This window comes from Falco punctatus (genome assembly GCF_963210335.1).
Source record: "Falco punctatus genome assembly, chromosome: 6".
NCBI classification, from domain to species: domain Eukaryota; kingdom Metazoa; phylum Chordata; class Aves; order Falconiformes; family Falconidae; genus Falco; species Falco punctatus.
In genome coordinates, this window is record NC_137585.1 from 57,310,635 (window position 1) to 57,337,836 (window position 27,202).

Below are 27,202 nucleotides of genomic sequence, written 5' to 3' on the forward strand. Positions count from 1 at the left end.
GAAATGTGAAGTAGTTGTTTCTTGGAAACTTATAGTAGCTCTAAGCCAGTTTTCTGATCTTTACCCAAATTCCACTTTGGGTGCACACATAGAATAGCAGTAGTAACATGTACTTGGTCTTTTTCGGCAGCTTTATGAATGTGTTAAGTATGCTTATCCAAAATATTTATATTCAGATAGCAACACTGTGTACAGTGTTTAGAGTTGTATGGCAGATGCATTGCCTATTTTAAAAATTGTCAGTAATGTTCCTGTTCTACACAGGCGTGAGATGTATTTGCAGTGTTTTTAAGGGGAGTGCCTCTGCTAGAAACAAACTTGCAGCTTGGAACTCTCTGCCATTCTTCTGCATTTTAACTTACTGTCAGAATCAATGTTTGTCCTTCTGGCATAAGTCTCTTCTGTTGTAGCTGTTCTGTTCTCTATAAATAATTAAATAAGCCTTAAACCAGAAAGTGTCAAGTTTGACAGGACAGTGCTGGGATGAAGGCTTCAATATCTGCAAAATGTAATTTGCAAAAATGAACTTTGAGCTTGGGAGAAGAGCTCAATTTTCACTACATTACCTCTATCATGGCATTTTTCTTCCTTTTGTGTGCTGAAGAATAGATTCTGAGTGCGTGTAAACTATTTCATGTTGACTGTTTGGTGGACTGTGATTTTCTCCATGGAAACTCTTTATTCATATTATTTGTCACTTACAGGAGCAGTGCTGCAATGTATTTGAGACATAGGTGTATATTTTATACTTCCAGACATGCAAATTAGATGCAGGTGAAAAAAAGGACAAGCAGTAGAATTTATTTATTTTAATGTGGAAATTCAGATTCAATAATAAGCGACGTTAACCTTAGCAAGCAACAAACACCCATCGTATGGAACATATACGGTTTTATTATGTTCAAGACTGTGTACAAATAGACCAAGAAACACAAGACTTCTATTACTAAGAACAATTTCCCACTGCTGGTGCTTTATCCTGTTTATCTGCTTGACACAGTCACTGTGTTTTTAATACATTTTTATAAACCAGGGTTACTGCTGGTTTTACTTGGGTTCCTCTGTTGGTTTCATTTGTCAGTTTTTCTCAGAACTGTTTTAATGAGTTTGAGGAAATCTGGCTTAAGCCAGGTAGATCTCCAAATGCTTGTTTCCCTGATCTTGTTTCCTTTTCCATTTTAGAGTTGATCTGCCAGGGGACCAAATAACTAAAGTAACACTGGGAAGGTTGCATTTCAGTGAAACAACAGCAAATAATATGAGAAAAAAGGGGAAACCTAATCCTGACCAGAGGTATTGCTATAGCTAGTTGGCCTATGTGTGTAAAGTGGAAAAGAGAAGGTCTACTTTAGAATGGAGCTGATGTTTTTAAAAAATGTCAGTGTTGCCAGATCTGTGATTTTATTTAAAATTCTGTGATACTTGGTATCTCCTTAAAGGCCTCCCTTCTAGAGTCACAGAATGATATGAGAATTAAAGAAAATACCTTATCCTCCTGGTTAGAGATCGTTTCAGGAAATCATAGCCAGAATGATGACTGGTGAAATCAGGAGGCCAAAAACCCAAATAATGATAATTTTCTACTGAAGAGGGAAGGCTTTTCATCTTTGAGTCTTCATTACTTAAATTTGTCAAAATTACTGTGATCTTTGTTCATTTTCAGTGATTGTAAAGATTGAAAGGGCATATTACTTGAGACTGATGGAAATACTTTTTCATATTGTAAGAAATACATTGAAAAAAGTTCTGGCTGTCTTTTTATGTATAAATAACAGCAGTTGTATTTAAAACTATTTTTTCTGTGAGAAGACATTACTTCAATTATTGTCTTGATTAAATCAATTTCAAATTAGATACTTCATGCTGGTAGTTGGACTGTATGCTGCCTCTCAGGACCAATTCTACCTACTGTCTGCGAACGTCTCTGAAAAGATCATTGTGAGGGTAGGTAGAAATTTATATTGCTGTCATGTGAAAAGTATTTACTGTTTTGATATTCACAGGAGACAATGCAGGCGGGATTCTTGCACATAAAAATTTCCATTGACTCAAAAAGATTGAGAAAAAAATATAGTTACGTATTATATGACTATGTTGTTATCTTTTAATTATCGGGGTTTTAAAATGTTAAAAGTAGAGCTATGGAAGAATTTAAAAAGAAAGCTTGCTCTGAACTCCAACACAAAATATGTTGATTTTTCCCAGATTGTTTTTTCTTTGAGGTGAAACGATTTCCTGCACTTGCCAGGAATTTGGTAAATGCTTTCATTGGCTTGATGCTTCATTTTCAAAGGAGGATGAGAAGGTAAAAAAATGAAGGGAAGAAGGTTGAGCAGCTCTAGGAGGATTAAGACCCATAGCTGCCCCTTTCCAGTGTGTTTCCAGAGTGTCCCAGCTCATAATTTGGTGGTTGTAATAAAGGTTTTAAAATAGAAAAAGGAAGAATTGGTCTCTCTTCCTCGTGACCATTACTTTTCAGTCCCCTGATCCACATAAAATTTTCCTTTTAGTGCTCAGCTTTAGCCTACAGTTAGAGTTAGACTTGGAAGAGAGGAAAACCCCAGAGCTCATTGTAACAGGAGCTATGGAGGGCTAGGGTTATGAGAGAGAGAAAGTATAGAGCCCCAGCGTGAGTGGGGTTGCAAGGGGTCTGCAAGGGAAGATGAGGGCTGCCAAAAGCTTTCAGTCCTGGCCCCTTTTCATGTGACCAAGAGCTGGTGGCTAACATTTGAACTGGGCATAGTGGAGTTACGGTTATTTCTAAGGCAAAGATTATGTTTAGAGCTTAGAAAGACAGGCAATGCGTAGGTGCCGTGTGGTGGGGCTGCAAAGGATGGTGAGGGCCTCCAGAAGATTGCAGGCCAATGAACTTTTTCATGTGGGCCAATCGAGGAGCTGCTTCTTGTTTGCATAGGGTTTTTCTAGTCCTTGCCTTCTGGTGAGGAATAGGCTTAGCATTTCGTTTTAGACTCAAATAAGACCAAGAACTCTAGTGTATTAAGTGGGGCTGGGAAGAGGCTCCTAAAGAAAGGTCAGGGTTGTCAAAAGCTTTTAGTCCTGGCATCATTTTTTGTAGACCATTGCTTGAGTCCTTTTTTGTGGCATGTTGCCTGCTTGGGCTTATGATTACAGCCCAGTTTAGCATTCGGGTTCAGAGAGAGCAGAAGTGTAAATCCCCAGTATGTGTGGTGTTGCCCAGAGGTTTCCAAAGGAAGATGAGGGCTTTCAGAGGGCTTCAGTCCTGGCTCCTTTTTTGTCTGAGGCCATAACTTTGTATTCTCTAGTGCCATAAACCCTCTTCCTGCAGTTAGTTAGTTTTTTTTGGGGGTAGTATGGCCTAGAGCTCCTTTCTGGGTGGAGCTGTGAAAGGGCTTTGAAAGCGATGTTTGGAGTTCAGTAGTCTTCTGCCCTGCTGAGAAGTTTTTTCATCCTGGCTGTTGCTGTGGGTTCTTTTACTTCAGGACACTGAAGCATTGTGTTTGTATCGTTCTTGTGTATTTAATGATTTTTGTTTTTTGTCCATTAATCTCCACAATACTGATTTTGTCTGAATTTCTCTTTCTGCATCTAGCAGTCTTAGAAATACCATCTCTTTACTAATTTGGGAAAGCTGTTGAATTTTCACATTTGACTCATCCTTGGAATTAGTGTTACCTTGTAAGATATACATTTTTATGTAAGATTTAGAAATTTACTTGTTTCTACCATTTTTAATGACAGATTCTTTTGAAATTTCAGTGAAGAGAGCTCCTTCATGTGTATGGGGGAGTTTTTTAATAGGAATCCAGGGAGTGAGATTTTGCAAACCTGGCCACTATTCCAGGCAAAGTAAAAAGAAGGATCAAGGGGCCATGATTTGAAGTGGTGAAAATATCAACAGGAAAGCTGGAAAGAAAGAAAAAGTCATTTTCCAGATGCCTGGGATCTGGAGAGGGCTTCAGTGGCAGGGTACAATGAGCCAGCCACTGGCTACCTTAAAGTGGCAAAGCTGTGCAAATGCAGTGTGAGAGAAAGCAACTCATGTGATGGCCCTTTTTACACTCAAATATATTATGACAAAATTACCAGCTGGGGAATGGTTATCAGACTTATCAGATCATGCTCTAATTGTGACACACAGTGGTAAGTGCACAGCACCAAGCCTTGTAGATGGCAAACTTGTGTGAAAGCCTGGCTTCTTTAAATGATTGTGAACTTTATATCATGATCATACTTTTATTCAGACTAAAATTTTAAAGCCTGAATTCAGAGTTAAAAAAATAATTATTGAAGTCAAATACCTTTTCTAATTATACACACTGTTATTTTATTGGTGTTTTTTGAAAGACCCTCTTTCCTTGACATGACATTTCTAACATGAGTTAATTTAAAACATCACAGGGGATTTTATGAACCACATGTGTTTAATCTGTGCCTTGTTTGCTCTTTTCTTATTTCCAGCCTCAGCTAAAATTTGCTGGTAAATAAAGAATGGTTATGTGCTATAATGTCAAAGTTAAAATTTGGAAAGCTTTGGACGTTGACAGTTTAGCTTAAGGTGATAGTAAAGTAGAATTCAGGAGAAAAACAATGATGCCAGTGCTGTGTGAGGAGAAACACTTAAGTGACTCCACTCTGGGTTTTTTTTTGCTGGTGTATTAGAAGAGCTCTTGAATACAATTTAAACGTTAAAGATCTGGCATTTCATTTTGCCTGAATTTCTAATGGAATAAGCAATAGTACATCTATGCTGTACTATAAACATAATTTTTTCTTCCAGGCATCTAACCCAGGGCAATTTGAGAGTGACAGTGATGTACTGTGGCAGCGAGGACATGTTCCAGAGACGATAGTCTATCATGGTCGAGTAGGAATTAACACAGATGCACCAGATGAGGCACTGGTTGTCTGCGGAAATGCAAAAGTTATGGGCAGAGTCATGCATCCATCTGACAGCCGAGCAAAACAGAATATCCGGGAGGTGAGGGATGTGGAGTATTTAGGGCATTTATGTTTGCACGACAGCACACGTGTGGATCATTGTTGTGACATGTGAAGCAGCTTTTTTATCCTGGGTGTGCTGAGATGCTGGCCTAAAGAAACCAGATGTACCAGCGTGCTCTGTGGAGCTGTCGCCTGTGGACTTTGGGAGAAGCTGCCCATATAAGCTGGGGATATCTGTGTAAATGGGAGTTGTCAGACTGAAGGGTAACTGGCAATGCAAATACAAATAGCACTCTGCTAATGGGGAATGGGAAGATTGTCCCTATTTTTCAATGTGAAGATTGGCCAAGTGGCTGTGTTAAGCTTGTTGCTGTCCCAGTGGCGTCCTAGATGCCATGACATTCTTCGTGTTTCAACATGTTAATCTTGGTATTTATCCAACTAGGTTGATACGAATGAGCAGTTGAAAAGAATAACACAAATGAGGTTGGTGGAGTATGACTACAAGCCTGAATTTGCATCTGTTATGGGAATAAAAAATACCCACGAAACAGGTATTCGGTCAGCTCTGTTGCCATTTTTCATTAACTTCCACTGTTGTCCATTGTGCTGTAGTGCCTTTTAACACCCTGCTATTTCATCCTCATTTCTTATGACACTACAATCCTACACTTTTCTGTGTATCTCTTGTGACATAAAAATGCCAAAATTAAGTATTTCTGGTAATTTTGCAACTTCTGTTTCAGTTTTTGAAGATAGGTTATTTTTCCAGAGGGTTAATGAGAGTGAAGTATGTGACCACAAATAATTTAACTATGTGATCACAAACAATTTCATTCTTATTACAGAGAAATGAGAAATGGGAATTCTAAGGGTTTCTGATTGTTTTCTGTGAAATGGAAAAAAACAGAAGTGAAATCCTGGGTTTTCCTACCACATAAAATTTCTAGGTCATGTTTGACCCTACGTGTAGCTTTTAGGATGGTCAACTCAGAGCACAAACCCATGGTCAATGGTATGCCACTGTGTTTCCTGACTTTAGTTTATGTTATCTTGTGAACAGGAATAATAGCCCAGGAAGTGAAGGAGCTTTTACCAGAAGCTGTTAGAGAAGTTGGAGATGTTGCTTGTAACGATGGAGAAAAAATAGAAAACTTCCTCATGGTTGACAAGGTATGGTTGTGAGATAGAAAGTGGAGGTGTGTATTTAGACTCTTGTATATGGAGCAATAAACACACACTATGCTTTATAGAAAGCTGTAGGCCTCCACATGTATGTACAAAACCAATGTTTGGCAAATCATTGAGAAAAACTGAACCACCAGGTGTTAGTAAGTAGCTGAATCTTTTAAGGACAGAAAGTATTTACATTAAAATCTAATTACAGTAATAAATAAACATACAATAAAAGAGAAAAGGAAAAGTTCTAACTTTGCTGAATAAGGATGGATTGGACCATATTCACAGCATTGGTCCAACAAGTGGGACTCCAAAACATTCTTTTGTGTTTAAGTTAATTAGCGTTCCAGAAGCGAATTAAGAATGATGGCATTCTATTTGTTAAATAAAAAATTCCTTACTCAAATCCTGGTGTAATCACTTCACACCGAATACAAATGCTAACTCTGTATGCTCTTTGTGGAGGTTTTTTTGGCCATCCGAAATCCTTATTATAGCTTCAAAATCATATACTATAAAATGTTTATGTCACACAAAGTATCACCATGCTCACAGGTTGGAAACAATACCTTAGTCTATTGTCCTGTGCTCTCTTCTCCTCTCCATTTCCTGCAGAAATAGGACTGCAAGTGACTGTCAGTCACGAAGTCCAGTCACACGTGACTGCAGGAGGCACTTGTCCAGGACGTTGCTCAGAGCCGCCCCTCTGTTGTGCGCTGGTTCACTGCAGGCCAAGAACCACTTCCCAGCTTACAGCTGATAATGGGAAGGGGGAGGTTTTACAGATTAGTAACTTTAACTTGTCTGGGTGATGTCATGAACACGATCCTGTATTCATTATAATCACGCTCTTTCATTATTCTATAGAAAACATGTTTACACTAGCAAACTTGGTGAAAATATCTATAAGAAATATTGCAGTTCACTTGTCTTCTTTTGAAAGGCTACAAGTACATTAAATTCATCGGTTAAATCTGCTAGACTGTATTCCATATAAAGGAAGCATGAATTAGACACCTTGAATAAAGCTGTGGAAAGAGCACTTTCTAGAGACACTATTGAAAAGGAGAGTTTTAGCAAATTTGCTGTATTTGGTCAGGGTTCCAGCCTGTAGCTGATTTCTAGATGCTCATAGAAGAGCAGTGGTAGATAGTGACACTAGGTTTATTTTGCCCTCTAGCCCTTCCTGTTGTATTGTGTGACAGCTGCAGCATCATTTGCATTTTTGAGCCCCCACAAAACTGCTTTGGAGTAGTCAGTTTTTTTCAGACAAAAGTTTTAGGTTGGACAATAGAGCTTCTGATTTATATTTCTTTTTGCTGAAATATCACATAAAATACCATCTATAACAGTGCCTCACAGCACTGCTGTTTGGGCCCGTTGTGTTCCCTTGCTCCTCTGTAGCTTGACAATCTGGACAATGCAGGCCAGGATGTCTTCCAGGGATGTGACACAGCAAATGGAGAAAGCCTCCTACACTTGGTGATTCTGCTGTGAATGTGGCCCAAGCAGGAATGAGTTGTTACAGCAAGGGCTTATTTGCTGCTTAGCAATTTCTTGACTACTTGGCTAAGTCTGGTACCACTTCACAAACACTTTGACATTGTTTTAATGCAGTTAGGTAAATCTGTGCTTTCTCCTCTTTACACCTGTGGCAGAGCATGTGAATGTCAGTTCTATGACCTTTGGGGTGACAGGCAGAAGAGATCTGTGTCTAACAGTTTAAGAATTCAGAAATTTGGAACATATGATGTCCAGGTGGAACATCTTTAAATGTCTGGAGCTCCCAACTCCAGAATAGCTCATCATGTTGAGTAGTAAATGGATAGTACTTTATATCTTTGCTTTCAGTTAGGCAGGTGATGTGGCCTTGAGCTTTGTTATCTCACATTCCAAGTTTAGTTCCAGATAAGCAGGATATTGGCTGGTTTGGTTGTGTCTCATGCCTGTCAAACTCTTTCAAATTAATTGATTGCATTACACACTTGAATCAGACTCTGCTACTTTCTAGAGAAATATCTCAACTGCGTGGAAATTTGCTGTTCTGGGACAAGAATCTTTCTTCTTTTCTTGACTGCACTGTGCTCAGTACTTTGTCATCAGTGAGGCAGTAAGACTCTAGTCAGTCCTTTTTTCCCCAATAAAGTGTTCCTTCATTTTGCGAGATGAGCCATCTCAGACTAGTTGAAGTCACCTAGAAGAGATTCATGCATGATATGAAGAGAATAGAAAGGGCAGCTGCTACATACCATTGATATGAGGATAAGTGAATGTAGAAATGATTTCACAGTTCTAGGCACAGGAGGTTATTTTGAAGTCACTTTTTAGTTAAACACTGTTGGTCTTCTGGTAGTAGAGAGGTTTGTAACTTACCACTAATACTTGTGCTCTGGTTCTGTTTATACGAAATACAGTCTATTTTTGTGGAATGCGGTCACCTTTCAAAGAAAGGTGTGTGTGATAGTTACAACACAAAAGGCAAAACTCTGCTTTTGCCTTACCCTCTCTATGACAACTAGACTGGAGCACTTAGCAACATTAACTGCAGTAATAGCTTCATGCAAGGTTTAATGGCATCAGTCTGGTTGTACGTTAATACGAGAAAGCTGTTCTTTCAAACACAGCAGAGAAAATATGCAGTCACTGTGCTCCTACAGTGGATCAGTAACCATTTTTGGCTCAGAAATGGAAAAATACTTACTACCTGGATGATTGTACTGAGGGCTTCTCCAGAAGCAGGTTGATATCTAGACAATAAACAGGAGGTAGAAGAATAGAAGGCTTTTCTTGGCTAAAATATTCAGAAGGAGTAAATGGAGGGTGTCTGAACTGTGTTAGCTGCGGAGCTGATCATGGTATTAGAACCTATTAAACTCCTGTAATAGGCTGGAGAGGTTGAAGAGAAGAACAAAATATTACGCTGTCACAGCTTGACCTCTGGTTTGGATCTTTCCCTGTCTTCCTGATTCCTGTGTGATTCACGTTAAGCGTACAACATGAATAGAATCTCTGGCTTGTTTGAGCCAGATTAGTCAATCCTGTCAGTAGATGGTTGGATGTACATTTTTCAAAGGGGTTCTGAAATCTATATTTAGCTGCAGTTCTATAAATCAAATAGTAGATGCATGTTGTGGCAGTGTTAAGGTTTAAAATTCAACACAGTATGAAGGTAAAAAATAGTTTAAATTCTTGGTCTACAAAGCCATTTAGCTTCTTTTTATTTTTCTGCAAGTCCTCATTTTCAATTTACTGCAAATTGAATATTAAGCAATTTTTACAGTCTAGTAAAAGGATTCTATAGCCATAAGTGCGTTGCATTTACAGTGAGGTAACACATATTTTCATTTTAAATATTCAAAGTATCCTTACATAGGTGAATTCTGTACTTATTACTGCTTGTTATATCTGATTGCTGAATACACTGTATCTATTTTTGCCATTGTTTTGCTTCTCAGGATCAGATCTTTATGGAGAATGTTGGTGCTGTAAAGCAGCTCTGTAAACTAACCAACAATCTTGAAGTCAGAATAGAAGAATTGGAACAGTGGAATAGAAAACTGGCCAGGCTGAAACGGATGAGCAGTTTAAAGTCAACAGCCAGTGAAGAGAGCAAAGTCAGGTACCTCTGTCTGTGATGTTCTCTGACTGTTGTCACAGAAGTTGGTAAAGTGGTCTTTGTGGTAGAAGTGAAAACTGATTTTGCTTGACAGTAGTGTTCAGTTAATTTCCAGCATTTAAGTTGTGCAAAAAATACAAATGTCTCATATTTTTTAGCTCTCTGAAAAAACTCGTGTTTGCAATGGCTGTTAAATTGCAGTCATTTTTGTAATTGCTTCAGTTGCATAAAGCGAGGGTAGACTATGTCCAGTTACAGTCCTGGAGCCTGGAAACTGCTGCTGAGAGGAATCTGCAGAGCTTCTTCCGCAAGAGAGAATCTTCATTAGTGCTTCAGTGATGAGCATTTCCTATTTCTAAACCATTTCACCAAGTTTTCTTTGAAATCAAATGCAGTGTTTAATAGCATTCACCTGAATGAGTTAACTGGAGGTCTTTGTTCTTGAAAATGAATCTGATGACACTTCTACCTTTCTCTTTTTAAATGTTAAGACTGCAAAAGCAAGTGACATTAACACCCTATCGAAAATGTTTCTTTTTCATTTATTAGTTGTTGAAGCATTTGAATGTTAAAGAGATCTTGTTTCTTACAGCAGGTATAGTCGAGCTACTAGTCTTTTGCCATCAAAAAAATCAGTCCCACTAAAATCCAGCAAGGTGAGTGAAATTAATTTATATGAAATATGCCTGTGAGAGTTTTTCTAAGTGCTGAAATATTGGTGAAAGCTTTTATGTTAAATATCAAATTCTTTAGCCAGAATTATTTAATGTCATGCTAGAAACTTAAAAACTAATCATACCAAGATGGAAAATACGTATGATACACTTCTACTTCTTGCCTATACATTATGTGAGTGAGAGTAAATACATACTGTGTAATGGTGTGAAGGAGGACAGAATTGTTGAGCCTGCAAGTCTGCTCACATGGTGCAGTGCAGCCTTACACAGAAATGCTTGGTTTGGCTTTTTTTTTGGCTTTGTTTTGGTAAGTCTGCCCAGTGATAATTCTTCCTCAACTTTCTTCCTCGGATGAGTCTGCAACTGTGATTGCAGTTAGCATCTCCTGTCTTGTACTGGATAATGCTCTTTCAGGTGGTTAAGACCTGGCTAGGTTGTCGTTGCTATTGGTGAATGACTTCTGCTTGCCCATATCCTGGTATAGAAAGAGGAAACCCCTTTTCACAGGGATGGAATGAGCTGGGGAATATATGTTGTCATCATCCTACTTGTTTGGAAAGTGCCTTTCTTCTGTATTTACAGCAGCCGTGGTTTAACATGGTCTGAGCATATCCTGAAAGCTGCTCATCTTCTAGTTCTGGCCACTGCTTACTGAGTTCTTAATTTGATTTTGAAATACTTCAACAGTATGAAAAGTGGCAGGAAAAAAAAGAAGCAGCTTTTATTTTCACCTGTCCTTTCTTCCTGTGTAATGTTTGTGTTCCTAGATTATCAACAGCGCACTCAGTTTTAGGGAGCCTTTCATTACTTAAATTTTTCTCTGTATATGTTGATTATATAAAGATGACTTGTATGGTTGCTCTGAAAGAAACAAGGTTAACTTAAAGTCAGACTAGTGTAGTATTTCTTATGCTACTTTACTTACATTAACCAAACTTCTCTATTTTTCCTAGGTTTGTTTGTCCAAGATGAAAGAGTCTTGCTCCATGAAGATTTTCCGGGTGACTATAATAGCTTTGATTGCTATTATGGCACTATGGTAACAATTAATTATCAACAAGTTAACTTGTTTCTCCCTTCCCCTTTTCACTCAAATAACACAATATATTAAAATTAACAGCAAATATGCCTGGCAATATTGTAAAGTTGAAATTTTTTTAGAAAAGTGAGATATTCATGTGGTGCACCCACAACTAATCTCTGTCCATGTCACAATGTATGGTGCGCCTTGAATGTATCTTGGCTTGTGCTACAGATGCTAAGCTGGACTTGCGAGCCTCTACATGTTTTATGCAATCATTCTGTGCTGAAGCACAGTTTCTGAGGTACAGAGTGATTCTGTTGTATGACATAAAACTGGACTTGTTCCAATGTGATAGGCAATCCTATGACTCTGAAAGTTTAACTTGTGACATTGGACTTGTGGGAAGGAAAATATGCTCTGCACTTCTGAGATTGCCATTTTCGGTTACCAGTCAAAAAACCTGTGTCTTACAATCTCTCTGTGAACTGAGTGCTTTGAACTGGTTTAGTGATGCTATTTACAATGGAAAACTGACCACAAATTGTGTTGAATATGAGTATATGTATATATACATATATGCAAGTATATGAATGCAGTACTGTATAAAAGTATCTGATCTAACCCCCATTAAATTAAGTTGAAAATTTTCCCACCAATGGGGAAGTGGTTAGATAGTTAATCTTACATTATTACATTTGGACAAGGCACCTGTCAGTGTATTATTCTTATTATGTTACATAAGAGATGGATGTAAATCTACAGAATAATTCTCTTTCTACAGTGCTTTGACAATATCGACCCTATATTTACTTAGCATTCATGACAGACGTTTTGAAAAACATCCGATGTACAGGCAAGTAGTTAAAATAGTGTTGGTGAATTAGAATTAGTAATAGATAGTGGACCAGTCTGTTTTGGTCCACAACTGTGATGTGCATTTCTTAATTAATTGTTTTTCTTTTTCTTCACCAGCAGTACCTCAAGTTCTGTTCTACACTCTCCCTCTACCACTACAGCAGGTACTGTGTCTCTGCTCATCTGCATACAAATAACAGGCTTTCAATTTCTGTGCTATTATAAAATGCAAGTAGACACACAACACTAGTGAGAATTGTGTCTTTTTTTTTTTTTTCCTTTAGCATTGCAGGAGGAAAGTACAATTTCTCAGAGCACACAACCCATCAGCAGGATCCCTGAAGTGAATTTCTGTGACATTCTGCCTTGTGACAAGGTCTATTGTTGTCCAATTCATCAACCAAAAGTCAAATCTCTAAGTTATACGAAAACCAATGCAAAGGAGAAACGTAAGTTGAAGCATTAATTTATCTTATTTACCATTTAAAGACTATATGAAGAGTGTGGGGGAAGTGGCAAGAATCTTTTAAAGGTAGGTAGCTTCCTACAAAAGAACCTAGTCCAGACAATTTAAAAAAATCCTGGTATAACTAATCATTACTGCAGTCAATATGTTTTTGACAAATCTGGCCTGGTTATATTTAAGAATTTTGGGTCCTAAGATATTTTGTCAGGTGTCACTGTTCTTCCTAGCCATTCATGGTAAATGGTTTCATGTGAACCAGAAGGTCACTAATCCCTTTAATTAACCTTTTGCTACAGTTAGACAGGAGTTGACTGGGGGTAGTGGAAGGTGAATTAACATGTAAAAAATCCAAAAACACTTAATGGTGTGGTATCACAGTGTGGTGACATTGCATCTTTTCTGTGGGCAGAGACAGAAATTCAACTGCCAGAAAACATAAAACTTACAATTAAATCTCTGCTCATTCGGGGAGGGTTTCTGAGTAGAGAAATGTTATTTGAAGGCAGAACTCTATGAAATAAATTGCTTCTACTGGACTGAATTATTTTTCAGATATTGTCTGCCAGATGTTGTGTGTGTAATATATGAGCAGGTGTATTATTTACAACTTTCATAATATTTATAAGAAAGAGTTTCTACGTAAAGGTATGCACACGTCGTTGGAATCTGTATCCCTCTTGCTCAGACCTTAACATTGTCAGTGTCTGGAAGCAATCATTAATGTTACTAAACCCAGCGTTCGCACTCTTCCTTTCTTGGCCTTGGGAACAATTCTTGCACCAACCACAGTTGACAAGTTGAGGCAAAACTGGGGACGGATGCAGTTGAGCCTCTGAAGTACAAATGTCTGCCAGGGCAGGGATTGCCAATTGCTGTGACACTCTTACACATAAACTGTTTCAGTGGGATTCACCCGCTGGCCTTTCTTTATACTGCAAAGTGCTGTTGTCTGCAGACAAACTGCATGTAAGTGGTGCTTGTGGTTCTTGTGATTAGTGCTGCAGTAAGCCCTGTGGCAGATACAGCTCAATACAGTGCTTTCAAGAGGTCATACCTAAGTGAATTGTATTGCTCTGAAGCCTGAAAGAGTGTTGATTAATTAAAAAGACAATCTCATTTACAAATGAGGGAACCATAGATGGATGAAAATGAAACATGAAAAGCTTCTATTCCCAGCTGGCTGCTTTTGATATTTAGGTGGAAAGGGAAGATAAGAATAAACACAAAGCATTACCTTCTCAAGGTCTTATGCTCCAAATAGCATTAAGTGTGGATCCAAGAGTGAAAAATCAGCACAGTACACAAGCTACTGAAAGATTTCAGATCTGCACAAGTTTAATGAAGCTGAATTTATCCCCAGATGGAAGGTAACAATGTCAATATGAAATCCAAACAGAAGGAAAACCAACAAGCTGCTTGATCTAGCTGTAGCCAAGATAAATGAAAAGGAAAATGTTATCAGAACGAAAAGATAAAAGTTAAATGTGGGGAATAATCAAGATAAACAGTGGATATTTTAGAATCAGCCGATTAGTCTGATCCATGGAAAGATAAATCTATTTGAAATTACAGTTGAATTAAATGCTAATTTAGGATATTTAATAGATCTTTTACTGTTCCACCATGCGATACCTGAATTCTGTGAGTGCAGGCTACTACTGAATGCATCTGTTGTAGCTCCTAATCCCTTACAGTTTGGATTTGTTGGGGACACTGTTAAGAGCGTTCAAGTAGAAACAAAAGCATTCATAAGCAAGACAAAACTTATTAAACAAAATTTCAGCACATCTTTATATAGTCTAGCTTAAGGTGGCCTTTTTTCCTCATACTTTATTTGTCTTAAGATCTGGTTTCCCTGAGGGATTTAGACTTTTGAACTTCTATTGATTTCAGTGGAGCTGAGGAGAATGAATACCCTTCAGCATCTGGACCTTTTCAGCTCTGTGCTTCCATGCCATTAGTGCTCATTGCTCACCCCTTCATATAGTGTCGCTGATAACCAGGGGCTGTCCTTATTTTCTCTTAGAGTGTTGTTTCTCCCTGGTGTCTCTCCCCTCACAATATAAACTTGGCGAGGGCTTCTGCTGGATTTTGGTCAACTTCATGCATTTGCGTTTTTTGTCTTCAGATGGTAGTTAACGGATTCATAGCAAGGTACCACCACCACAAGAATTCTTCAGCAGTTTTTTTCCATGCTACTTATAGAATATTACAACTTGTGAATAACAACCCAGAAAGTGCTTGAGGGAAGCAAAAAGGATACTGCATTTATTGAATAAGTTTATCTGAAGCTTATCTGCAGATAATGGTTGTCCCCATTACATTCTGGTAAAATGCTCATACTTTTATGTTTGTTACTGAATTGGATCTTCACACCCCACATGGGCCTTTGAGAAAGCCCTCAGTTACTGTGTGTGACAGAGTGGAAGTTTATCATAATTTGTTGAAGGCTGCTATGGTGTTTTTTGGTGTTTCCTGGTGTTCTTAACTGGCAACTTGAGCTCCAACTAAAAATAACATCAGGGTCCAGTTTTCTACATATCATTTGGATTACATCAGCTTGAAGGACAATGAAATGGTAATTTTATGATGAGTAAAAAACCAAGTAAAAGTACATTTCTAGACTGGATACTAACTCAGTTTAAATAGTTGAAATCTTAGTGAAGTAAATCTGTCTCTATCCTATTTTTTATGCAAAATTCTGATATTCACTTAATGCTTTCTTCCATCATTGCGAAAAAATCACAGTATTAAATGTTTTGTAATTCAAAATATTTAATAAATATTCCTGCCAACACTTGCATGGGTGAAGTGTTTTATCTACAGGGAGAACATCCTTCTTTCAGTGAGCAATCTTTTACCTGTAACAGGCAATACAAGTTTTCCTACAGAATAGTTCTCTTTTAATGAAAATGTGAAATGGCAGGGAACATTTAATGCATTGCTAACATACCTAGACTATTCAGAGAAAACAGAAAAAAGTGAAAGGAAGATGTGACAACTACTTTGTAAATTAAAAGGGAGAATGAGAGAACAAATAGGCTATTTTTAGATCTGCCTCAAGACCTACTGTACATGTATAACTGATGACATGTGTTCAGCAGCCATTTTTCTAGGTGTGTGGAACAGTGTAAAGAAATTGGACAGCAGATGACTACTAAATGCAACAGTTACCACTTCAGTTGACAGAACTGGTACATCTGTAAGATGAAGAAATAAATAGAAAATGGATTCAAGGAGTAACTGGCAGCAGTATTACAAATTCATAACAAAACACAAAAATGATGGAAATCCCAAAGATGATTTTGTATTACATTGCTTCTGGGCCCTTGAATTTCAGTTGTTAATGTTGTTCCGTGCTCCTAGTCTACTAGCATGAGAAAAGTCTGGATTTTCTTATTTTCCGATATTACAACGAAAACCAAAATCAGGAATGAATAAGAGAACAGTAAGGTCAATCCAGCCATCTTGTTTCAATCTCAATGAAATAATGCTTTTTGATCCTTCCTTTAGTAAATATTTTTTTATAAAATGAAATGGTGACTTCTATTCTGAACAGTCATTTTGACATCAGAATGTTTCCTTTGGAAAACATGGGAATGGAACATTTTGGTATTCTAGAAATACATGGTTCCATTTTTTCACAGATGAAACGGTATTTGATGAAGCATGTTAGTTTAGGCACGATCGACATTTCTCAGTGCCAGTTTATTGGTAACATGTCTCTGGACAGATTATTGGCTGACAATTAGTGTAAAAGCAAAGGAATATCTTTAAACAGTTTTCCATGGGCTTGAAGGGCCATTTGCCTTCCCCAGGTTGTAATATATGATGATTATTCAAAAGATCTTTTCTAGAAGAGTGCTGAGAAGATTAGTAGAATAATAATAAAAAAATAATCACCTTATATTTCCCAGTCTAGTTCTTTGTTTGAAATTACAGAGGTGACATCAGTGAACATGGTGATTGTGTTGTTAGAGCTGTATATTAATATCTTTAATTTGGTTACTTGTCCTTCTCTCTCTGAAGTACTGTGTCTCATGTGGGTCAGTCCTCACTGTCTCACATCTCGTGCAAAAAGCTAAGTTATTCCCCTGGCCTATGTTTGCATGGCAGATGTCTATTCTTACTAATGCCATTTTCTCACTAGTAAGAAAGATGTGGCTTTATGATCTGATTTGTGCTGAAGAGCCTGACTGGGTGTTGATTTTCACTTTGGCCCTCTGTTATAACAATTGGTGATATTCTGTGTGTGGGATGAAATTCTTTGTATGAGGCTATTTTTTTAAATGTTTTAGAAATCCTGTAGAATTTCAAAAACTTGTTTCTTGTTATCTACAGACTTCTTTTGACTGTATATATCTTCTTCTGAATAGACGTGATTTGTATTTTAAAGGTTTCCTTTTTGGTTATGCATGCCTTTATCCAAGAGATAATTAACAAAAGATCTTCTGGTGTTGTATTCATATTTTGCTGTTACAACTATGCAAGCCTAACTTGGGGACATTTGTACTTACATCCTTTCATAGGAAACAAAAGTGACATGTTACCTGAACGAGAGCCAGTCAAAAAATCTAATGGAAGACCTGATCTTGGAAATGACTGTAAGTCCCATATTTTTTTACAAAGCTGTTGAAATTTTACTTGTATAACTTTGAAGAGCTACATTTAGGTTTGGAATTCTGCTGCTGGAATTTAGACAAGTTTCATTTATAACTGATCATTATAGAGAATTAGCACTCAGGAATCTGTTAAATACCTATGATTCACTGTAATTTTCTTGTCATTCCAATTTATTCTTACATCTTCATTAATTTTTATTTTTTTTTTATAGACATTCTGGCTGCCCTCTTTAGAGGGTTCTTAAACTTGGTTTCAGATGCAATAAAATGACAAGTGACATTTTCCTTGACAGGGGCTAAAATCTTGTAGGGTGCTCAACACTGCTAACAATACAGCAAAATGCTTAAGGATATGAGTGTAGTATTTGTGTGCAGGAAATGCATGATACAGTGTAAAGGAAGCGTTTGGGTTTTGGTTCAGTTGGCCTAATGCATTAAAACGTCAGCTGCTGGAAGGGGGCATCTCTGCCTTGGGATGCTGACACTGCCTGCATCAGTGGAAATGAAATCAAGTTCTTCGACACAAGACTTTTGGCTTGATTTCAGGGCCCCCCTTTTAGTGATTGCACACTGCTGTCAGAGCCAGTCTGGGCTGAAAATACTGATTCTTCTTCATAAAGATGAGTATCTGCTGATTACATATGTGGTGATGGCATGCTCTGGCATTCGTTCAGTATGAGCAGGATTATGCCTTACCTTTTCTGTTTATGTGGATGCTCTGGTTTAAGGTTTGGGGTTTTTTATAAATATTTCATTAAACATTAGGCAATATTTGGATGATAAAACATCTATACACTGGCATACACTTAAAGCATGTTGCTACCTGAGGCCATGTGAGGAATAGAACACAGGTTCTGCTTGGGTATGCCCCAGGGATGATCAGAGAAAAATCATTCCACTTCTGATTTTTTTTTTCTTTTTTTTTTTTTTTTTTTACATGGCTACACACCTCAGGAAAGGTCCTCTGTGGCATTACTATGATACATGTTGTAATGAGATGTTGTGTAATAGGGAAATGTTCTTCTGTACTAGTTCTTTGAGATGAACATGCTCAATTTCCCTCTGTGCCTTAAGCATACCTGTGGATGTTTGCATGCTGACAGTTAAGTATATATACCACACAGATGTTTTACAATCACAGCACAGGTCAGCCTATAATCATCAAGTTTCTCTGCAAAGTAAGGAGCTGTTGCTGTAGAACAGAGGAACAGAAACACAAAACCCGTGTCCTCCATGCAGTGTGAAGAGCAGGCTTGGGCCTGTTGAACCAGGTCCTCCACGGGCTTTCTGCACCACACTGCAAGACTCAAAATTTGTCAGCAGCTTGATGCTGTAGGCAACAGCTGGAGTCTGGCTATCTGCTGATGGCTTACACACTCCCTCCACACCTCGGCCTTCCCCAGGCCGTTGGCAGGGTGTGCCTAGGTCCACTCAAGGGGGATTAAACCTGTTCAGCCCCTGTTTGAGGGCCCTCCACAGTTCAGACTGGAGTGGACTGGTTTAGGGATCTGAGATGCTGCAGGTCCTAATGATGGACCTGCACTGACTAGGTGCTGTAGGTGCATCCAGAAGAAATACGCTCTTCAGGATGCAGCTCAGTGCAGTGATTCCTAGGCCAGCTGTGAAAGCAGAAGCTGTGCTGCTGTGTTAGCACACTGGTTCTTGCTGCCTAACTCCCCACAGGACTAATCTGCCTTGGGGAAGAGCCATGCCATCGTGGCTATACTCTTCATCATGTATGTAGAATATTACAAAACTTAAATTTTTCAAGTTTGAGACAACATTTTTTGAAGACATTATAACATTCATTAGAGTTCGGTAGTTTTCCTGCACATAGGATTAGCAACAAGTTTTGTTGCATTCAAAATTATTTCTCTCAGCAAAGATAATGTTTTTCAGATTAATAGTTACTTGCATGAGCATGGCTTCTAGTACAGTAAGATAAACACTTCGTATTCTACTTGGACTGCCATCAAAATAGCCTTCAGCATCTGCCCCAAAGAAAATATCACAATATTAGGTGGCTAGGATATTTGTCCCTGTGAATCAAACAAGAATCTTATCTCCCCTGTAATGGCAGAGTGAAAGTAATCATCCAGAGGCTTTTTACTGAGTGCTAATCTAGACCTGCAGCAACTCCTGTACTGGAAGCAAGGGAGTGGATGCAGCTCTATTAACTGCAATTTTATTATGCTCCTATCTAAGATTTCTGAAATAATCAAGAATAAAACATTATTCTTAATATTTTTAGGGATTGATACAACAATCAGTTCCATACAGATTTTGGAAACTCAGCAAAGCATTGACAGTCGTTATTGTGGTAAAAATCTACAGTGCAGGTAGGTAAATTGTTTTATTAAGCTTTATTGTGGTGGAATAAAATACCATTAACATGTCATAGCTACCTGGCTGGCTCCTTCTCAACGTAGTTTCCTCTAGCACGCAGGAGTTTTTTTCTAGCTTTTATTATTTTTTTCTTCTTAAATTTAAATGCAGTTTCCATGTTTTTGCAAAGATACTGTCCATCTCGAAATCCCATGTGTATTAATGCCATGTTTTTCAGGTCTGGAAATTACAGCTATGTTATTCCTGTTAACAAATACACACCCATGGATGTAGAAATCTCACTGGAAATAAAGTAAGTACAACTAATGGTAATACATACATAAGAAGACAGTGGGTCACTTTTTGGATAATAATTCTTGCCTGATTTCTATTGTGACATGAATTTGTCCCTATTCAGAGGAGTAGGACAAATCTATGCACAACAGTTCTTGATGTAGACTTCTGAGTGGATCCTTTCCTGCAGCATAGACCCACTACCACTTTCAGCCCAATGACAATTTCACCCATTGATGCAGATATTAAAATCCAGTAACCTTAAGGTTCAGTTTAATAATCATTTCAGTAGACATGTGCTCATATATTAGCAGGATTGTGGCCTTTGGCCTAGAGAGTTGAATTTTTTTTTTTTTTGATGTAGAGAAATGTTATTAAGGAACATACATAACTAACTCCAGAGAACACCTTTTTTGGCCAGTTGTGCCAAACCCTGTCAAAGGGAATACTTGTGCGGGAACCTCTGGTAATGCATAAAATTGTGACTTACAGCAGGAATAAGCAGCAGACTTACTCCTCTCAGCAGATGTTTTCTCCTCAAGTAAAAGCCTAGCTCCATTGTGTTCTCCCAGAAGTAACAAGCCCTTTCTTTTAGGGCTCTTCTCTGAGAAAGGCCAGTGATACCCAGAACAGCTGCCAAACACTGCCTGGTGACACTTAATGACTCCAGTCTCTCCAAGAAAGGGCTCTGTGAAGTTATGGGTAGTCTTTAGGTCCAGTCTTTTGATCTTGAATGTTATCCTTGTAAACATCTGTCTTTTTCAGATAAGAGGAGGTGTAACAGTACTCCTGAAGCCTGCTCATTTTCTACAGCCACTAAAAATTTGTTTTTTAGTGTATACCATTATAATCTGACAGCCCTCCCATGTAGGGATTAAACATGACACTCAGTTTCACTGAAGCAGTTACTGAATTTGTTTTGGATATTGGTTTGTGTTTTGCGGGGAGGGGGATTTTCACTATGTACCTTTTCTATATACTTTCACTAAACAAAGACACAAAATTAAAAAAAACTCAAAACACTTCGGAAGTCCAAACATACCTGGGTTACCGGTGTGTCCAAATACTGTAAGATACTGTAAATACTTCAAAAATTTGGAAAACCTCTATGCCTGCTGAATAAAATCAAGTTAAAACCAACACACACTACTAACAGCACATCTAGGACAGAGAACGTGCCATTTATGAATTACATGTTTAAAATTATGTTTCTTATAATACCTTGTTGGTGGGGGGTACTTCATTGTTCCCCACAGCATAAACTGTAAATATTCACGTCACCTTTTCTCCACCTTCTGCTTTCATTTTTTCTGCTAGCCATTGCATTGCCATATGTGACTTACTTTGGATCTCCAAGCCATTTTTGTTTGTTTATACTCTTCTCAGAAAAGCCATCTGGTAAGCTAGGAAGTGCTGGAAACTCTCTCTAGGGATAATTTGGAGAAGGTATGACCACAAGGTCCTTGCTGTTGAAGAATTCTGAATGAAATTCTGTTTTTACCATTGCTTTCCCAGACAAAGTCTAGGATATTTTTACTTCTTTTTAATGATCTATTTGCATGTGTACAGCGGCAAATGGGAGTTACTTAGATAGGGTCCCAGTTTTAAGGCTTGTTATGAGTTTGTCTTCCATAAAATTGATAAATGTGTTTAGATGCCCAGGTGCCCTCTGACATAGGTATATTACGCCTATGCATGGTGGAAGCCATGCAACTCAAGAATGTCATGACCATTAATTTTTATAAAAAGTTGTATATAGCTTCTGGTTTGAATGTGCTTAAGGCTTGAGGAAGTTTAGTGTACATTTCTACATTTATCTTAACAACTGTAAAGATGATGCGGATTTCCAAATGTAAAACATCCTCCATTCATGGAAGGAAATGGGACCAGGTTAGAGGTTGGTGACTTAGGTTTCTCTCCATATCAGCCAGTGAAGTGAGCTCCTCTGCTTTATTTCCCTGCAATTCAGTTCTTCGGATTTCCCTCCCTATATATATATATATATATATATATATATATATATATATATATATATAGTATTAATGTATATTGTTCTTCTGTTTAAGAGGAATTGGATAGATCCTTGTTTTTCTCTGTTTCTTGAAGCACCACAGAACCATTAATTATATTTCTCTGCAAAGTCACATTTGGAAATTATTGCTCCCATTTTTCTTCAATCCAAAACAGTAGGAAGGATTTCCTAGACACCACACAGGTAAGATTTTTGCAGCATTACTTTGGCTTGTTGGCGTAATTTTTATAAAATTAATGGCTACAAAATTCTGATTTTGATTAAGATAGTAGAAATCTAAATGGTACTTTGAGTCTGCCAGTCATAGCTGGCTTTGGCATGACCATAATGAAGTGCAGTGTTTTTGTGGGGGTCAGTTTTCCGCTGAGTGTTATAAAGATCTATCTAGTGACTCTCCACAAGGACAGTTTTGAATCTGCTTCAGCCTAACTCAGCACTATAACTCATCATAACTCCAGAGATACTTGAGAAATGGAAGTACTTATCACCCAGGGCCTTAGGAGACAGAGTCCTTCAAACTTTTACTTACTCTATGCTTCCATTATTGTCTTATGGGTAATGAATTTCACTTTTTAAGTCTTGAATTCACTGGAAACAATGGTCATATTCCCCTTTATTCCTGTGTAAACAGGAGTTTACCAATAAATGGATTTCCTTAATGGGAAAAAAAGCTGTAAAAACATGTAAGCTTTTTCCAGTAAAAAAATATTAAGAGACTGGATCTTGCAAACTTTTGATCATCTCCAGTAAATTGATGAAGGCCTTAAACTCCCTTCACATTCTCTGGAAATATAAGACTATTTCAAGGCCTCGATTTGTCCATATTGCTTGGAAATGTTTATTCTGGCTAAAACGGTAGGAAAGGTAGAAGCAAGAATAGTAGCATTTCTGAACACATTGCAGGAAAGACCCTCCTTGGAAGTTGGAAGTAATTTCAGACTCTTCTTCAGATTTCTGATCTATGGTGCTATACATTGTATGTTCTTAATTGATTTTAAGTGACTTTTTTTGGTGCTTTGTCAGTTAGAGCAGTTGGGATACCCCTGCCTTTAAGCTGACTTTCTGATCAACTTTTCAAATGTCTTTGCAAAAAGTTGCAGGCTTCTCTGCAACTGCTGCAAAGCCATCAAAAAGCCAGAACTGTCCGAGTTTTGACCTGTCTGCCATAATTCCAACAGAACTAAAATTAAGTCAGACCCAGAGAGTTTTGCGATGCAGAAATGTCCCTTGACTGCTAAAACTGGTCAAAGAGATTTCCTGGGTCAACCTGAAAGACATGAAAAAACTAAAGGTAACTAGCCTCCAGCAGCAGTGAGCGTTCAGGTTTGATGTGACTCAGAATAGAAATGCTGCCGAGTTTAAGGTTTTTTTTCAAGAGGATTTTGCTAGGCACTGGAAGACTTATTCCCTTCCAAAGAGCAGGACAACAATCATTTGGACTTAGCAGTCTCACATAAGTTGTATCACATGAACATATCATCTCCAACAGAGAGAATGTGTCAGAAAGTGAAGGGAGGAGGGAAAGATGAAGGAGCTGAGACACTAGAAACTGATGAAATAAGAGTTACCATGGATCATTAGATTAAAAAGAGGTGAGGACTGAATTTTATTTTATTCAATGTAGCATAAACTTTTCAGATAAAAAATATATTATTTCATTTGTACATGGCAGGTCACTGCAATCAAAAATAGCATTAAGTCTTGTCTGCATCTATTTTTGAAATACTGAGTGAAGACATTACCCATATCTTTAGAGTATGCAGAGGAACTTTCAGTGCCTTCTGAGGACTACTAAAGCTGCTGTTTCAAAATCAGCAAAATTGCCATTTGCTACTATTCCACCTTAAACCTCTCGGGCCACCTGGCACATCAGGAACAACCCCTGTTTATTGTGGGATTTGCTTGGAAAAACTGGAGAGGGAGTTCAGTTATTCAGAGCCCAGCTGAGTGTCATGGGAGCCAGATGTCTGTCGGTTCCTGTGCAGGGCTGATCAGAGCAAACCCACATTTGCAGGGTTTAAAGTCAGCACTTTTGTCTTTTAATACTCTGACTATAGCGATCAAGTCTTGTTACCATAATTAATTTGCACTGCATTTGTCAATGAAATGTTCCCAGAGCCTAACCTTCTTTCCGATTTAATGTGAAATGAGGTTATCTAATCTCTCTCTCTCATTTATCATCTAGGGACGTCAGCATATTTGGAGTCTCCCTGTAGCTAAATTGTATGACAGTGCGTACTACTTCCGTGTAGCTGCACCGGTAAGCCTTTTCAAATGGCAACACAGCAAAAGACAAATAGCATTTGAACTGAGAGAAGATCCTGTATGAATCTCCTTTATTTTTCTTCTGCAGGGTTTTGCAGGCTGCTCGACAGATCCTTATTTTGCTGGAATGTTTTTTACTGATTACTACTTCTATTTTTATCGGCAGTGTATCTAAAATGTTGCTGATCATTCTGTTCTTTGGGGAGAAGACAAGGAAGCTCTTGATATAAAAGAGACTTGTGAATGGCCCTGGATATTTTTTTAAACCTCTTGCTGAGTTGTATGGCGATTTCTTGTTTGTTTCACTTTTAAATTAAAAAAAAGGGACAAATAAAGTGTTTGACAACAACTCTAGCCCTTCATTTCCAGGAACTGTTTCTAAAAGGACATGAGACAATGGAGTATATGGTGTGTAAATAAAATAATCCCATTGATCATAGTGAAGTTATATGATATTGTACATATAGCAGACAAGAACAAAAGGGCAGGAGCTCTGCTGAGCTGAGATACGTTCCAGTCCTCAGAAGATGGTAAGATAATACAATGTTATTTGCAGTCGAGAGACCTGCTTCTGTCCTACAGGCATATACCTTCTTCTAGTATCTGCTGCCCTTTATTTATATATAAATCTATTTTTTTTTCACTAACAAAACCAAAACCAAACACAACTTTGAGAAACTTAGCACTGTGTATATGCCCTCTAAGTGCTCTAAGTTGGGGAACAACAGGTCAATTTAGGGGTCTGTGTAAGTATTTCCATTTCAGAAAGCAGTATCATCATTACCATTACAATTGTGTGATCTAACGATGCTGCTGCTGTTTGAATGAGAGATGTTTCAGCTAGCTTTTTTTTTTTTTAAACTGTACAGCAAGAGTGAACTGTTTACTCCTAAATTCAGGTTATTTTTTTCTTGGTGGTTGTGATTTGTGCTAGTGTGGTGGAAGAATGGAAATATTTGAGAACAATAATGTCTTGCTGGCATGGCTTTCTAAGATGCATATGGATACACACTTGCCTGGGACAAATCTTTTTGTTTGTATTTAGGAAATAATTTTTTAGTTAAAGCTATTTGAATGAAATTTCACATTGGTTGCTCAGACAGAAGGAAAACAGATGTAGCAACCAAGTACAGTATAAACAATGTTGTGGGGTGTGGTTAGAAGAATCATTTATTTTGTGTAGAGAAGAGAAAGGAAATATAATGGAGAGACTGCAGGCTTTTAAAGATTTATAATATAAAAGTTACATTGGAGCAATGTTACTCTGAATTAAATTTGTTATTAGCAGTGAAAGGGAAACATTAGGGAGAAAAACTAATTTCTCAAAAAGAGCTGACCACAGTCTTTGTAAACACCAATGTGTCTTAATTATATATTTATTGCCTGACAATGTGATGGTAGAGTTTAATCTGTTTCTGTGCCTTCATTTGGCATTTGGCATTTCTTTTGTCACTATTTCAGGGTTTTCTTTAAGGATGACCTTCTCACTGATTGCTTTTAGATGTATGTGCTTCATTTGGGGTTAACTGCAATGTCCATAGGGGCTTTTTTGCCTTAAATGACTCACTGCTTTAACCTTAATCATGTAAGGGCTTTGTTTTGTTTTGTTTTGTTTTGTTTTGTTTTGTTTTTTTTTTCCCCTGGGAATTATTTATGGTGTAGACCATATGTTTGGTAATATTGCAAAAATGAATTGGACTTGGAACTCTGGATCCAAAAGCATCAGAAGTTTGTGCCTTTAGTTTTTTTATGGTCCGTACTTGAGAGTGATTCCTAAGAAGTGTTATCTGGTCACAGATTATAATGCATGTGCATTATGAACAGAAATTGTACCTTTCTAGACCCAGCTGGCTTCATCCCACTGTTCTGAGTTGAAGTACTCTTCCGTGTGTTACTGCAGTGGCACAGAGCACTGCGGTAGGAGAATATAAGGTCCCAGTGTTCCCTGTCATCAAAAAACTGCCTGTGATTAGAGTTTGAAGTGAGGTGCATGTGGGATAGCAACTGTTTTCCTTGTGGAAAAGATTGTGGTGATTTTTATCACACATTACTTTGCCCATTCAAGAATTTTCAACTAGTTCTTTAGTCCTGTCATCCTTTCTTAGTAAGGTACTCTCGAAGGTGTTATTCAGATTTAAGATGACAAGTTGCTGTACAAAGACGGTGTTCTAACATGTCCAAGGTAATGAAAATCCACCTTGGTGAAAGCTAGGGAGGAAGCGGCGGAAATTTAATACGTGGCATTGAAAAAACTATGTAAAGAGTCTTCAGGCTCCTGAGAAAATCTGTGGATGACAATGTGCTGAAAGACTTGTTGTAGAATGGGATGACGTATTAACAGTGGTGTTTTAATAATTTTAAATAGGGATTAGGTGACTTCTGTCCCTTCACGACATGAATTACATTGGGGTTACCACTGAATAAATTAGTGGATCAGGGGGCCAGTGTAGCAGAACCCTGAGCATCCCTGAACATGCCCTGATTTTCTGTCTGGAAGTTAGTCTAGTTAGAAAAGCAAAACTTTGCTATTTGCCAGAGATTTCACATATACCAGGTCCAAAAGTGCAAGAGATGATACCCAACGGAATGATTTGGCCTGTACCTGCATTATGGGTTTTGTGTCTGGGGAGAGTCGACCAGGTACTTGGTCACCTGGAAATCCCATAAAATATTTTAATTCTCCTTCCCCCTGGATAATGTTTTCAGAATATGTTGAACCATCAGGCATGTGCTGACTGGCTGTACTGTGCATGTATGGCAGGTTCAGCAAGCCTAAGGGTCTCAGCCTGTACTGGTTTTGGCTGGGACAGAGTTAATTTTCTTCTGAGTAGCTTGTATGGGGCTGTGTTTTGGACTTGTGCTGAAAACAGGGTTGAAAACACAGGGATGTGTTAGTTACTGCTGAAGGGTGCTTACACAGCATC

The 27,202-nt window shown here is 38.0% G+C and overlaps 1 protein-coding gene across 1 annotated transcript in view; it reads left to right on the plus strand.

Annotated features, from left to right (window-relative positions):
- MYRFL (myelin regulatory factor like) overlaps nucleotides 1-26,911 on the plus strand; it is a 47,916-nt gene extending 21,005 nt beyond the window's left edge. Inside the window, exons 9-25 of the mRNA XM_080393450.1 lie at nucleotides 1,183-1,293; nucleotides 1,854-1,944; nucleotides 4,760-4,960; nucleotides 5,369-5,477; nucleotides 5,987-6,096; nucleotides 9,558-9,721; nucleotides 10,311-10,374; nucleotides 11,349-11,434; nucleotides 12,201-12,266; nucleotides 12,392-12,443; nucleotides 12,567-12,738; nucleotides 17,117-17,344; nucleotides 19,614-19,701; nucleotides 19,926-20,000; nucleotides 22,088-22,196; nucleotides 24,199-24,273; nucleotides 24,367-26,911. Of these exons, the coding sequence (XP_080249576.1) occupies nucleotides 1,183-1,293; nucleotides 1,854-1,944; nucleotides 4,760-4,960; nucleotides 5,369-5,477; nucleotides 5,987-6,096; nucleotides 9,558-9,721; nucleotides 10,311-10,374; nucleotides 11,349-11,434; nucleotides 12,201-12,266; nucleotides 12,392-12,443; nucleotides 12,567-12,738; nucleotides 17,117-17,344; nucleotides 19,614-19,701; nucleotides 19,926-20,000; nucleotides 22,088-22,196; nucleotides 24,199-24,273; nucleotides 24,367-24,453 (1,888 nt within the window). The 3' untranslated portion in view covers nucleotides 24,454-26,911. The remainder of the gene's footprint in view (nucleotides 1-1,182; nucleotides 1,294-1,853; nucleotides 1,945-4,759; nucleotides 4,961-5,368; nucleotides 5,478-5,986; nucleotides 6,097-9,557; nucleotides 9,722-10,310; nucleotides 10,375-11,348; nucleotides 11,435-12,200; nucleotides 12,267-12,391; nucleotides 12,444-12,566; nucleotides 12,739-17,116; nucleotides 17,345-19,613; nucleotides 19,702-19,925; nucleotides 20,001-22,087; nucleotides 22,197-24,198; nucleotides 24,274-24,366) is intronic.
- Nucleotides 26,912-27,202: the final 291 nt, after the last annotated feature.